The 12,506-nt window shown below is 39.3% G+C and overlaps 1 protein-coding gene across 1 annotated transcript in view; it reads left to right on the top strand.

Moving 5' to 3' along the window:
- Window positions 1-12,506, top strand: part of PHLDB2 (pleckstrin homology-like domain, family B, member 2) — a 144,309-nt gene that overhangs the window by 129,758 nt on the left and 2,045 nt on the right. The window contains exons 14-16 of the mRNA XM_006864215.1: window positions 3,607-3,697; window positions 4,575-4,721; window positions 6,543-6,762. Coding sequence (XP_006864277.1) covers window positions 3,607-3,697; window positions 4,575-4,721; window positions 6,543-6,762 — 458 coding nt within the window. The remainder of the gene's footprint in view (window positions 1-3,606; window positions 3,698-4,574; window positions 4,722-6,542; window positions 6,763-12,506) is intronic.

Here is a 12,506-nt window from a genome sequence, read left to right as displayed (position 1 = left end):
CTAGCCATCTTACTTTCTAAGGAGCATCCTGGTTGTACTTATTCTAACTTCTGTTTATTTTTCTGGCAGTCCATGGTACTTTTAATATTCTTCTCTAACACCCTAACTCAACTGCATCAGTTCTTCTATGGCCTTCCTCATTCATGTCCAGCGTTCACATGCATATGAGGCTAGTGAAAATGCCATGGCTTGAATCAGGGGCACCTTAACCTCAAATTGACATCTTTGTTGTTGAACACTTTTAAGAGGTTGTATGAAGCAGATTTGCCTAGTGCAGTATGTTGTTTGATTTCTCGACTTTTGCTTTCATGAGAGTTGGTGGATCGAAGCCAAATGAAGTCTTTGATAACTTGAATCTTTTCTCCATTTAGCATGCTGTTATTTATTGGTATAGTGGTGAGGATTTTTTGTTTTCTTTCCATTAAGTTACAACCCATACTTATGTGTTTTAAGTCCTCTTCATTTTCAGCAGGCAAAGTTGTATCATCGACATACCACAGGTTGTTTATGAGTCATCATCCTTCAATCTTGATGCTATGTTCATCTTCATATTATCCTGTTCCTTGGATTATTTGCTCAGCATACAAATCTAATAAGTATGGTGAAATAATAAAACCCTGGTGCACATTTTTCCTAATTTTAAACAATTCAGTGTTCCCCTGTTGTTCTATTTGAACGATTGCCTCTTGGTATATGTAAAGGTTCTTCATGAGCACAATTAAGCATTCTGGAATAGTCATTTTCTGCAATGTTATCCATAGCTTGTCCTGATCCACACATAGTCAATAAAGCACAGGTAAATGTCTTTCTGGTATTTTCTGTTCTTAGTCAAGATCCATCTGATGTCAGCAGTGATAGCCCTCATTCCAATCTGGCTTGAACCTCTGGCAGTTCTCTGCCAATTTACTATTGTAAATTTTTTTAATCATCTTTAGCAAAATTTTACTTGCGTGTGATACTAATGATATTGTTTAACGATTTCAATGTTCCATTGGGTCACCTCTCTTTGGAATGAGCACAAATATGGATCTCTTTCAATTGGTTGGTCAGGTAGCTGTCTTACTGTTGTTGTTAAGTGCTATGTGGTTCCAACTCTTAGCGACCCTGTTTAGGGTTTCCAAGTAGCTGCTTGGTGGGTTTGAACTGCTGACGCTGTGGTTCAACCGACCTTGCGTTTCAGTGCATTATCCTGCAGCACCACACCAGCATTCCCTCACTAAGCTGTCTTCTTAGTGAAGCTTAAATTATTTCCAAATTAATTGTAGATATAAGATATACATATCTGATGTCACAGACAACTCTGTACACAACAAATAAAATGATGTGTTACTATGGAGTCCCGGTGTGGCACTTTAAGATAAGCACTGGACCGTAAGGGTGTTTGGGTCACAAGGTTGGCAGTTCAAACTCAACAGTTGCTACTTGGAAGCCCATTACAGGGTCCCTATGAGTTGAAATTGACTTGACAGCACTTAACAACAACAAATGTGCTATTCTATGTATGGCCTACAGGTTTATCTTAGACTTTCTCTATTAAGATGATGAAGTTTGCTCCTTTCCCAGTAAAGGAGCATAAGAATACCTGTACAAACATTGAAGTGTTTTTTTTTGTTGTTGTTTGTTTGCTTTAATTTTTCTTGGCTGAAAAGAACAGAACTCACCCTCTTATACCTTCTCCAGCAACTAATAGAAATAATGAGAAGATATTCCTGTGTTAATTGTCTTTCTGAGGAGAAAAAGCACCTGTCCAAAAATTGGCCCAAGGAAACCCTGCCAAGTACAGCATTGTTGTTAAGCTTGTAAAGATCTAATATTCCTAAAACAGTGTTCTCACTGATGCGTGTATTTTGTAATAGGACCTCCAATGTAAGATAAGCCCTATTGATTTGTCCTACGTTGCTGCTATCATTGATCGCTTCAAGAGAAGAACTTTTACCCCTAGGTTTAAATCATCCTAGGTTTGATTTGTTCAAAAGTATAATTTTGGAAGCCCTTATCAATAATGGAGTCCTGGTGTGGTGCTGTGGGCTACTGCATCAAACTGCAAAGTCATTTAAACTGCAAGGTTGGTGGTTCAAGCTCACCAGCTGCTCCTTGGAAAGCCTATACAGGGTCATTGGGTCGGAATTGACTCGACAGCACTTAACAACAACAACAATATCAATAATGGAATCCTTTTATGGTGCTGTAGGATAATCACATGACCAAAAGGTTTGTTTGATCCCCAAGGTCAGCAGTCCAAACTTACCAGCCATTCCTCAGAAACCCTCTACAGGGTTGCTATGGGTCAGAACTGACTCAATGACATTTAAGAACATATCAATAATTATCTATAACTAAGAAAGATTTGCTTATTTCACATCTGTATGTGAATCTGTTTATAAGTTTATTTAACTACTGTAACTCTTCAATAAATAAGATCATGCTAAATGGGAAAAGATTGAAGTTGTCAAAGACTACATTTTGCTTGGATCAGCCATCAACGCTCATGGAAGCAGCAGTCAAGAAATCAAACCTGATATTGCATGAGGCAGATCTGCTGCACAAGAACTCTTTAAAGTGTTCAAGAGTAAAGATTGTCCCTTTGAGGACTAAGTATACATGCGGAAGTTGGACAATTAAAAAGTGCATTTGAGTGATGGTGTTGGAGAAGAATATTAAAAGTACCACCTACTGTCAGCAGAGCAAATTAATCTGTTTTGGGAAAAGCACAGCCAGAATGCTCCTTAAAAGTGACACTGTTGAGATTTCATCTCTCATTCTTTGCACATGTTGTCAGGAGAGACCATTCCCTGGAGACCATCCCTGCTTAATAAAATGGAAGGTCAACGAAAAAGAGGAAGACCCAGTGAGATGGATTGCCACCGTAGCAGCACAGTGGACTCAAACATAACAACAATTGTGAGGATGGCGCAGGACCAGGCAGTGTTTTGTTCTGTTTATAGGGTCACGGAGTCCGAACTGACTCGATGGCACCTAACAGTAGCAGCTTTCCTTGCAGCTTTTGCTCTCTTGATTTTTGTTGATTTGTTTGTTTGTTTGTTACGTCATTTCCAAAATGTGTTTATTTTGAGGCTCTTGAGTCCTTTTATGTAGTTTCCTCATTGGTACGTGAAAGGATATCATTTACAAAACTGCCCTCCAGTCACACGTTGCACTATGGGAAAAGCCCTTTTTTTAACTGACATCATTACTTGAACAAATGTCCACATGCATAAAGGCATACTTTAGTATCACGTGGGGGTACATATTCCCTAAACTTCAAACTTAAATGTGGTCTACGTCAAACTTCGCTGGTAATCTATTTGGCCTTCCATCTCTAAATTAACAGGAAGGTCTCCCACTGGCCATACTTTTCAGACTTTGGAGGAAGCATTTGGGGTTACACTTGTGAAGATTTGATTTGGGTTTATTTGTTTGTGAATGTAGCAGCTTACATTGGCATTTTTTGCTCACCTGTATTTTATCTCCTAACAGAGGTGAGTCACTATCATCTGTAGTTTTCAGAGTTGAGTTGACTGACTCCTGGGACAACCTATGTTAGTGTGTGAAAGAGACTTAGCAATCTGTAGCAGTGTTCTTGAAAGACTTCTGTGTTTTGTGCAGTGCCAGCACTTCAAATATTGCCAGAATAGAAGAGATGGAGAGACTTTTGAAACAAGCTCATGCAGAAAAAACACGGCTGCTTGAATCCCGGGTAAGCCTCCTAACTTTCTGCTAGAGGTCTGTGATGTATTGGTACAAAGAGCCCCGTGCTGGAATCAGGGAGCTCTCCTGGGGTCTTCATAAGCAGAGTAATATTGGAATAATTGATCAATCTTAACTTGGCCTCAGTTTGCCTATCTGAAAGCTTATATCTGAAATGCCTTTGAAAGGTTCTCTTTACGGCACTACACTTTTCCATGTCTTCATTTGTGTTGACATATGACTGAAGTGAGTGCTTTCTGTTGTATCTTCCCCTTGACTACTGCTTTGTTTTCGTTGCCAAGGAATTTGGAGGAATGCCAGGTTTGTGGTTTTCCCATTCTTGCCAACTTATCTTAACTCACTAGTACAGTACTAAGAATCCCACAGAATTCTAGCCAGCATCTGAACTTCCTTAGGAATCCCCCAGAATGCCTTTACATCCTGCCATAAAGGGCACCTCCTTTCCTTTTCTGATTCCCCCACGTGCTTCCTGCCGTGCAACCACAGGAACTGGAAGGGCTCATGGCCTTCAGTTAGAAGACAGCAATCAAAAGAAATGATAAATGACTAACGTTGGATTGCAACATGTAAAGCTCTTTTTTGAAAATGAGAGTGTTAGAGTTCTAGATGTGAAATAACTGAATATGGCCACTAGCTAGATTTTCCCCCTAAAGCCAATATTTAGTTGTTAATTAAACTCAGTGTTGCATTTCTGCATGTGATTATTTTGAAAGCTAACGGCTTGTTTGAGTTGGTTTATATGTTGTAAGAACCTTGGCTATAGACCAAGAATTGACCTGAGTGAATTTTATTTTGGGATGTTAATTGGAACCCTACCAGGATAACCCATGTGTTTTAACATAATTGTTCTGCATGATGATATTTAGGAACGGGAAATGGAAGCCAAAAAACGAGCTCTGGAAGAAGAAAAACGACGCCGAGAACACCTGGAAAGACGACTGCAGGAAGAAACTAGCCAGAGGCAGAAGTTAATTGAAAAAGAAGTGAAAATTAGGGAGAAACAAAGGGCACAGGTTGGTCCATCAATCTGGATGGCTAAGAGGAGGCTGCCCCCTAGTGGTCAGGTCACAGAGTGCAGTCTGTGTTTGAGGATGCTTTCTCCTGCTGCACCACGCATTGGCTGTGGACATTTAGTGGTTAGGTTGTGTGCTAGTGTGACAACAATGTTGTGTGGGTTCATTTCAAAACTCCGGAGACCTGATAATGTGTGTAAAGAATTCTGATACGAAAGGCACTTTTCTTCCATCCATTCTTTGGAATACTTTAAAAAGGACATTTTTTTCTTTTAAGACTTTTTTTTTAAATTGGAAACAAATACAAGACCCCAACTAAAATGTTTGGCTGAAGAGGGCAAGATGTTTATTAAGCCAGTTTTTAGAAGTAAGCATTCCAAAACAGCAGTTTTACAAGGTTGGTTTCTTGTTGTATTTGTTTTCTATCACATGCCGCCTTTACTACAGAAGTCCACAAGATTATGGGACACAAGCAGAGCTCAGGGAGACCATCTATTTTATTCAGCTTTGTAGCTTGGTCATTGGAGAGTTGGAAAGACTGTCACTAAAGAAAGTGTTTATTTTCTAAAGAACTAAATTATTAAGTACCATGTAATTTAAAGCTCAAATCAATTTTGCCGAGCTTTATGAAATATAAAAGATAAAAGGTATAATTTCCTTTACTCCTTATAGTTCTGACAGTTTGTTAGTAGTGCCATTAAAGACTGTCCTCACAACTCTGTGTACAATAACTTATCCATAAGCCTTTGTCCATAGTCAAAGTGGCAAAGAATCCAAGGTAAAGTATTGAATAAAGCTGGAAAAGAAAACCTGCTCATTTTATCTCTTTATGTCATTCCTCTACCAATCTTTGGTTAGCAGTGAAGACCATCCATGCCTGTGTGGTATCTGAAACAAAACCGAAAAACACAGGTCTATTTTATTTCCTATTAATATATGTTGCACCTGCAAACATGATTAGGTCATCTTCCTCAGGGCAGGAAAGAGTTAAGTATTTCACAGAATAAAATACAGTATCATTTTAGGACTATTGTATACAGTTTATTTTGCCCTAGCCATTGTAGTTCATTGTTGTTGATAAGTCACTTCCTACTTATAGCGATCCTGTATAGATAGGGTTTCCAAAGAGCAACTTTGCAGTTATCAGTCCCATACTTACCCTACAGTGCCACACCAGGACTCCATTAGTAAAATGAAAGGTGTATAAGTGTTGGTGTGGCACTGTGGGTTAATGCTCTGGACTGCAAGTTTGGTTCATACCACAAGCCGGCAGTTCAAGCTCACTAGCCGCTCCTTGGAACCCTATGCAGGGTCGCTATGAGTCAGAACCGACTCAACAGCACTTAACGACAACAAAGTGCATTCTGCATTCCTGCAGCCTCTGTAAAAAATATTCAACCAATCATATCGTTCCTGAGATTGCTTGAGGAGAATTAGTCTGGTAAATTGTGGCAGGGGCACCCCTGAGAACTTTATAATGGCAGAGCCCTCACCTGTAGGGAACAGTCCAGATAACCTCATGCTTCCTCTCCCTGTGCCTTGTTAAGTGCTGTGTGCCTTAAAGTTAAGATAAATGCATTTTTCCATTTCCTCATGTGCGTAGCTCAAAGAATAGAATTGATTGGCCTGAGTTTGCCCTCGTAATGTTATTTTTTTCCCCACATTGTAGCATTCTTCTCAAAATATTGTTTAATTTTTATTACCTCCAAATAAGTGCCTTTAAAAAAAAATCTAAACTCTTATAGTTACATGGGCACTTTAAAGCTTAGGTTTTTTTAGTTCATTTCAGCTTCTAAACATCTGGGTTTTGTACTTTTCCAGGCTCGACCTTTGACACGCTATCTGCCTGTCCGGAAGGAAGACTTTGATTTGCGAAGTCATGTGGAGACTGCTGGCCACAATATCGATACCTGTTACCATGTATGCATCACAGAAAAGACCTGTCGAGGATACCTCATAAAAATGGGAGGGAAAATTAAAACTTGGAAGAAACGTTGGTTTGTTTTTGATCGGAACAAGCGAACATTCTCTTATTATGCAGGTAAGTGGTAAAAAATGTTAAGTGGCATATTCACATCAGGAACTCGCTGTTTGTTAAAAGAATAATAACAATGGAAATTCAGCGAAAATCAAATAAACTGGTAACATAATAGAATTAATGATAATGTTAGCTTTGTAGATATATGTTATTTTATATTCATATATATAATATTGTTGTTGTTGTTAAGTGCCGTCGAGTCGATTCCGACCCATAGCCACCCAGTATAGGGTTTCCGAGACTGTAAATCTTTACGGGAGCAGAAACCCTCATCTTTCTCCCGCGGAGTGGCTGGTAGTTTCGAACTGCTGACCTTAAGGTTTGCAGCCTGATTCGTAACCACCACGCTACCAGAGTTCCTTATAGTATACATGATATGAATTTCCTTTCTAGAATTAATAGAAATCTGATTACTTTTAAAAGTATGAAATAGTCTATTCTACTTGTGAAATAAATTCAAGTCCAAATATATATTGAGTAGACTTTTCCTTTCAGATCAAAATGTTACCTATTAAATTGCAAGGCAAAGAAAAAGCCATGCTGTTTAATTAATTTATTTATCCTTGGCCATATGCCCAACTCAAGTCACACACAATTAGGTGGCCTTAGCCGACAGTTATTCTGCTATAGTTTATAAACTGGAATGCACAGAGAGAACGAAGCTCATCAGTAAACTCGTGCATAAGTAAGTGTTTATTAAGTGACTGAAATATTTTTGGATTCTTTAAACAATAGATAATTACAAACATGCTCTACTGAGTGCTACATAAACACCGGACTATGAATGTATCTATTGTACTTATCCTTAAATGGATTCTGACTCATCGTAACTCTATAGGACAAAGTAGACCTGCTCCATAGGCTGTGAGCTTTATGAAAGCAGACTGTCATTATAAAGTGTCTGGTGGTTTCGAACCATTGACTTTTCAGTTAACGTCCAAGTGCTTTAACTACTGCATAACCAGGGCTGCTCATATATTACCCAAACCCACTGCCATCTAGTCCATTTGGACTCTTGGTGACTCTTGGTTTCTAAGTTTGTAGCTCTTTACAGGAACAGAGAGTCTCATCTTTCTCCCGACGGGTCCATTGCCTCTCCTACAACACCGCACTAGGGCTCATTCCTTACCTCTCCTGTTGACTCATGGATCACAGTATGTCCAATGTTAGCAGACATATAGCTCAGCTGTCTTTTCAGCAGCTGAGGAAGAACAGGATCATTTCAGAGGTAATGAAGAAACCTTGCTTTCATGAGCATGACCAGAAATTGGTATAAAGCACATCTATGTGGCACTGTTGTTCCGTGGGAGAAAGATGAGGCTTTCTGCTCCCATAAAGATTTACAGCCTCGGAAACCCTGTACAGGGTCGCTGTGAGTCAGAACCGACTCCACAGCACACAAAAACAACAACAACATGTGGCGCTGTGAGTTAATGATCTGGACTGCAAAGTTGGTGTGACCCACAAGGTCAGCGGTTCAAGTTCACCAGCCACTCCTCAGAAACCCTACACAGTGTCAGTCAGAACTGACTTGACAACACTTAACACCACCACCTGTAATAAATATAAAATAATTATTTAGTCATTGCATGTGCCGTGTAAGGTTAGATTATGCAACGAGGTGTGAGAAACCAAGAAGCTTGTGGAAGTAAGCAAGTGCTGGCTATGGTGTCCCAGAAAGGGTAGGGGGATGCACACCTTTCTGTTAAGTGTTCTCTGGGTGAGAGTCCAGTTACTGCAGTAGCTAGTAGCCTGAACCAAATGACCTACCCCTCATTTGTTGTTGTTAAGCGCTGTCGAGTCAGTTCTGTCCGTAACAACACTGTATAGGGTTTCTGAGGGGGGATTGGTGAGCCTGAATCACCTTGTGGTTCAAACGACCTTGCAGTCCAGCACACTAACCCGCAGTGCCACACCAGGACTCCTTAAGTCTCCTGTTTTGTCTCTTTACTTTTGACTTTGGATTTTATAAAAATCCAGAGATACTCTTTTTTCAGTTAGCTTAATAGGAAAGATGCATATTGAATAAGAAATGCCAATATATAGTGTCTGCAAAGTATATAAATGAATTGCTGCTGCATGCTGGTCTCCACAGACAGCCTACCCCTTTGTTGTTGTTGTTGTTAAGTGCTGTCAAGTCGGTTCCGACTTATAGCGACCCTGTATAGGGTTTCCGAGGAGCAACTGGTGAGCTTGAATTGCCAACCTTGCAGTTCAGATGGCTTTGCAATCTGGCACATTAACCCACAGTGCCACATCAGCCTATCCCTAGAATATATAAAAACCACAGTTTTTCAATAACTTCAGACACTAGAGTCACAATCCTCTGCCCTGGTCCTCTCCTTTGTGAGCTTCATTGTATTCTTTCATCCATCAGTCAGCTGAGTGGTTCACGGGCCCTCTTATGCTTTGTCTGACCTATGTAAATATGTTTCTACAAGGATTAAATTCTCAGTGACTGGTTTTCAATATTTCTAAATACCAAAACCCTTTTGGTGTATGAAAGATTTATCTAGGATCCCAATGAATACAGCCAACACTAATGTTATCATATTAACACAGATTTAAATTCCGTTTTTTAATATTTGCATATAATCAGAATCAACCCCATGGCGGTGGGTTTGGGTTATGTAGCTATAACTGACGTGTGAGATGCAGTGAGATAAATGGTGTCCATTCAGCTCTATTACAACCCTCGTGAGTTTTGTGTGCACTTGCTACCTTCAGCCCCACTATTTGTGAAAACTTCATAATCATGGGAATGTATTATTCCACGGGCAGTCATCCAATTGCAGTTCTGGCTGTCTTCCATTCCACAAGTGTCACGTGCCTTCACAGCCAAATATCAGCATCCATGTGTATGTATGAAGAAGCTGTAGGTGCTAATAGTTACAGTGCTAGGTCTCAGTGTGTTTACGACTCTTGTCTCTGGGATTGGCCTCACTGCATGCAAGCATATTGACAGGGTCACTTTAAAAGAGTCATTAGAAAAGAAACAAAGTCGTAGAATCTGCAGGTCTGTAAATTGATGTGCTATTGCTATTTCAATAGAATATATAACATTGTCAATTCAAATTACACTCACATTGATGCTCTCATCTCATTCTGTGGCTGTGGGCTTATGTTTTTCAGAGTTCTTCCTCATATATAAAGTTCTACCTCATATATAAAGTGCCACACCAACAAAAGTTTTAATCTTCAGTTTCTTGCCTGCTTGAAATAGTGACAAGATTTACTCAGTTATCTCTAGATTTTGGTTGTGATCAACACATTTTTGGAAAAAGTATTGTTACTGTTTGTTTGTATGCCGTTTCTCTTACTTTTGCTGATCAATGTTGCCAGAGGGTTTTCTAATTTAAAAGTTTTTAAAAAAATGAATGTTTCTCTCAACTCTAAAAAAAAAAAAAAAAAAGTGTATTATTGATTATTGTCTTCCCACGAATTACTGACAAGTCCTTTCATGAAAATGTTTGATGGGTACACTCACACTCTCTTTTATAGAAACTGGTTGAAATCCACAGAATATGATATTAATTAAAACAGTATTTCCCAAGGAAGAGTAAACATAAGCACACAATTATGGTCTGTGCTCACATCAGTTAGGGAAAGCTTGGTTAAATAGATTTAAACCGATTTCTTTTCTGCTAAACATTTTAAGGCCTTTGTATTTCAGACTATCTTTTTATTGTGTTTAGTGGCGAGGGGGATATTCACTTTATAAAAATTAAAAACACAACAAAAGTCTATTTAATGAAAGTAACTTGCTGTCCCATCACGAAAGTTCTAACATTTTCCCATTGTTCAGTCTGAAATATTCTTTCACATATTATTTTCTTTATAGACATGAGATCAAATTTTTCACCCTGTTTACTCCTTTTCTTATATATTTTTTTCAAGGTTTCTTATTTTTGTTGCCTTATTGTTGTTGGAGTCCTGGTGCGGCGCTGTGAGTTAAGGCATCAGACTGCAAAGCCGTTTGAACTACAAGGTCGGTGGTTCAGGCTCACCAGTCGCTCCTTGAAAACCCTATATAGGGTCGCTATGGGTCAGAACCGACTTGATGGCACTTAACAACAACAATTGTTGTTGTTAAGTACCTTTCCTTCTGTTCCAATTCATAACGATCCTGTGTAAGATTTCCAAGAAGCGGCTGGTGGGTTTGAACCACCAACCTTGCAACTGGCAGACCAGTGCTTATCCTAAAGCATTATACCAGGAACCCTTTTTCCTTATGTTGTTTTTGTTAAGTGCCGTTGAGTTGATTCCAATTCATAGCTACCCCCTATCAGGTTTCCGAGGCTGTAAATCTTTGCAGGAGCAGAAAGCCTCATCTTTCTCCTGCAGAGCTGTAGGTGGGCTTGTGAATCACAGACCTTGTGTTTCAAAGTCAGAGCTACCACGTTCCCTTTTTCTTTACATTGTTGTTGTTGTCGTTGTTAAGTGCCAACAAGTGGGTTATGACCCATAGCAACCCTGTATAGGGTTTACAAGGAGTGACTGGTGGGTGTGAACTGTCAACTTTGTGATTATCAGTCCAGAGCTTACCCTAGAGTGCCACACCATCGACCTTATTCTTTTCAGTATCTGTGGAAATCTATTGTATGGCTGGTCTGTCACTGAAGTGGTCCCCTGTAAACACTCAAGCGGCCAGTTTACAGCCTATAACAAGCATGTGTCCTTGTGCATGAGTACAGCCTATACCATAAGTTGTTAGAAATGGAATTACTGAGTTGGAGGATTTGTACACTTAAAGTTTTACCAAATTCCCTTCCAGAAGGGGCTTTCTTATTAATACTTTAACCAACAGGGTGTGACAATCTCATTTCCTGCATTCTCATCGATACTTTTGAAAGCTCTTTAGCACACTCACTTGGATTAGGATCCTTGCAGAGTTTACATTGCAAAATATTTTAAGAGTTTATTAGATCCTAAAGTAGAGCTGTATATTTGCTTCGTTGGTGTTTCAATTTTTTTGGTTTTATTTCATTCTGTTTTAATGGCAAAGCTATGTGGGAAATATTACCTTGAAAGGATGTTAAATTACTGGCATGAAACTCTATTGTGAATAGGAAAAAAATTGACACCAGTATCCCGGAAGAGAAATTTGATAGAAAATAAATATAAGTAAAATATTATTTTTAAATTTACGAAAGCACACGTAAGATGTGTTTACAATAGATTTGTGTATTAGTACATCCATTACAGGCACTCTTGGAATGTATAAAAAGACACTGTGTATTGTGCCGACAGTGCTTATATCTGATGCACTTAATCTGAGAGTCAATCGTTCTAAGCAATCGTTTGTCTGCTAATTTACAAAGTCACTTGGTCCCTTTTTTGGGGAAGCCAATGATTCAATTTTTTTTTCAAATTAAATGGGATCATGCACTATCCCAGATGATCTTAATTAATCTTAAATATTTTAAATACTAGGTGACTATATTTTGGGTTGTTGTTGTTAGGTGCCATCAAGTCGATACCAACCCATAGCGACCTTATGCACAACAGAACAAAACACTGTCCAATCCTGGGCCAACCTCACTACTGTTGCCACGCTTGAATCCATCGATGCTGCCACTTGGCCAGTCCATCTCATTGGGGGTCTTCCTCTTTCTCTGGCCTTCCACCTTACCAAACATGATATCCTTCTCCAGCGACTGGTCCCTCCTGACAATATGTCTGATGTATGAGAGACAAAGTTTGTACATCTTGGCCTCTAAGGAGCACTCTGGCTGCACTTCTTCCAA

The sequence above is a fragment of the Chrysochloris asiatica genome, unplaced genomic scaffold, assembly GCF_000296735.1.
Source record: "Chrysochloris asiatica unplaced genomic scaffold, ChrAsi1.0 scaffold00061, whole genome shotgun sequence".
Classification (NCBI taxonomy): domain Eukaryota; kingdom Metazoa; phylum Chordata; class Mammalia; order Afrosoricida; family Chrysochloridae; genus Chrysochloris; species Chrysochloris asiatica.
Note: the sequence above shows the minus strand (reverse complement) of the source record. Positions and strands in the feature narration are given on the sequence as shown.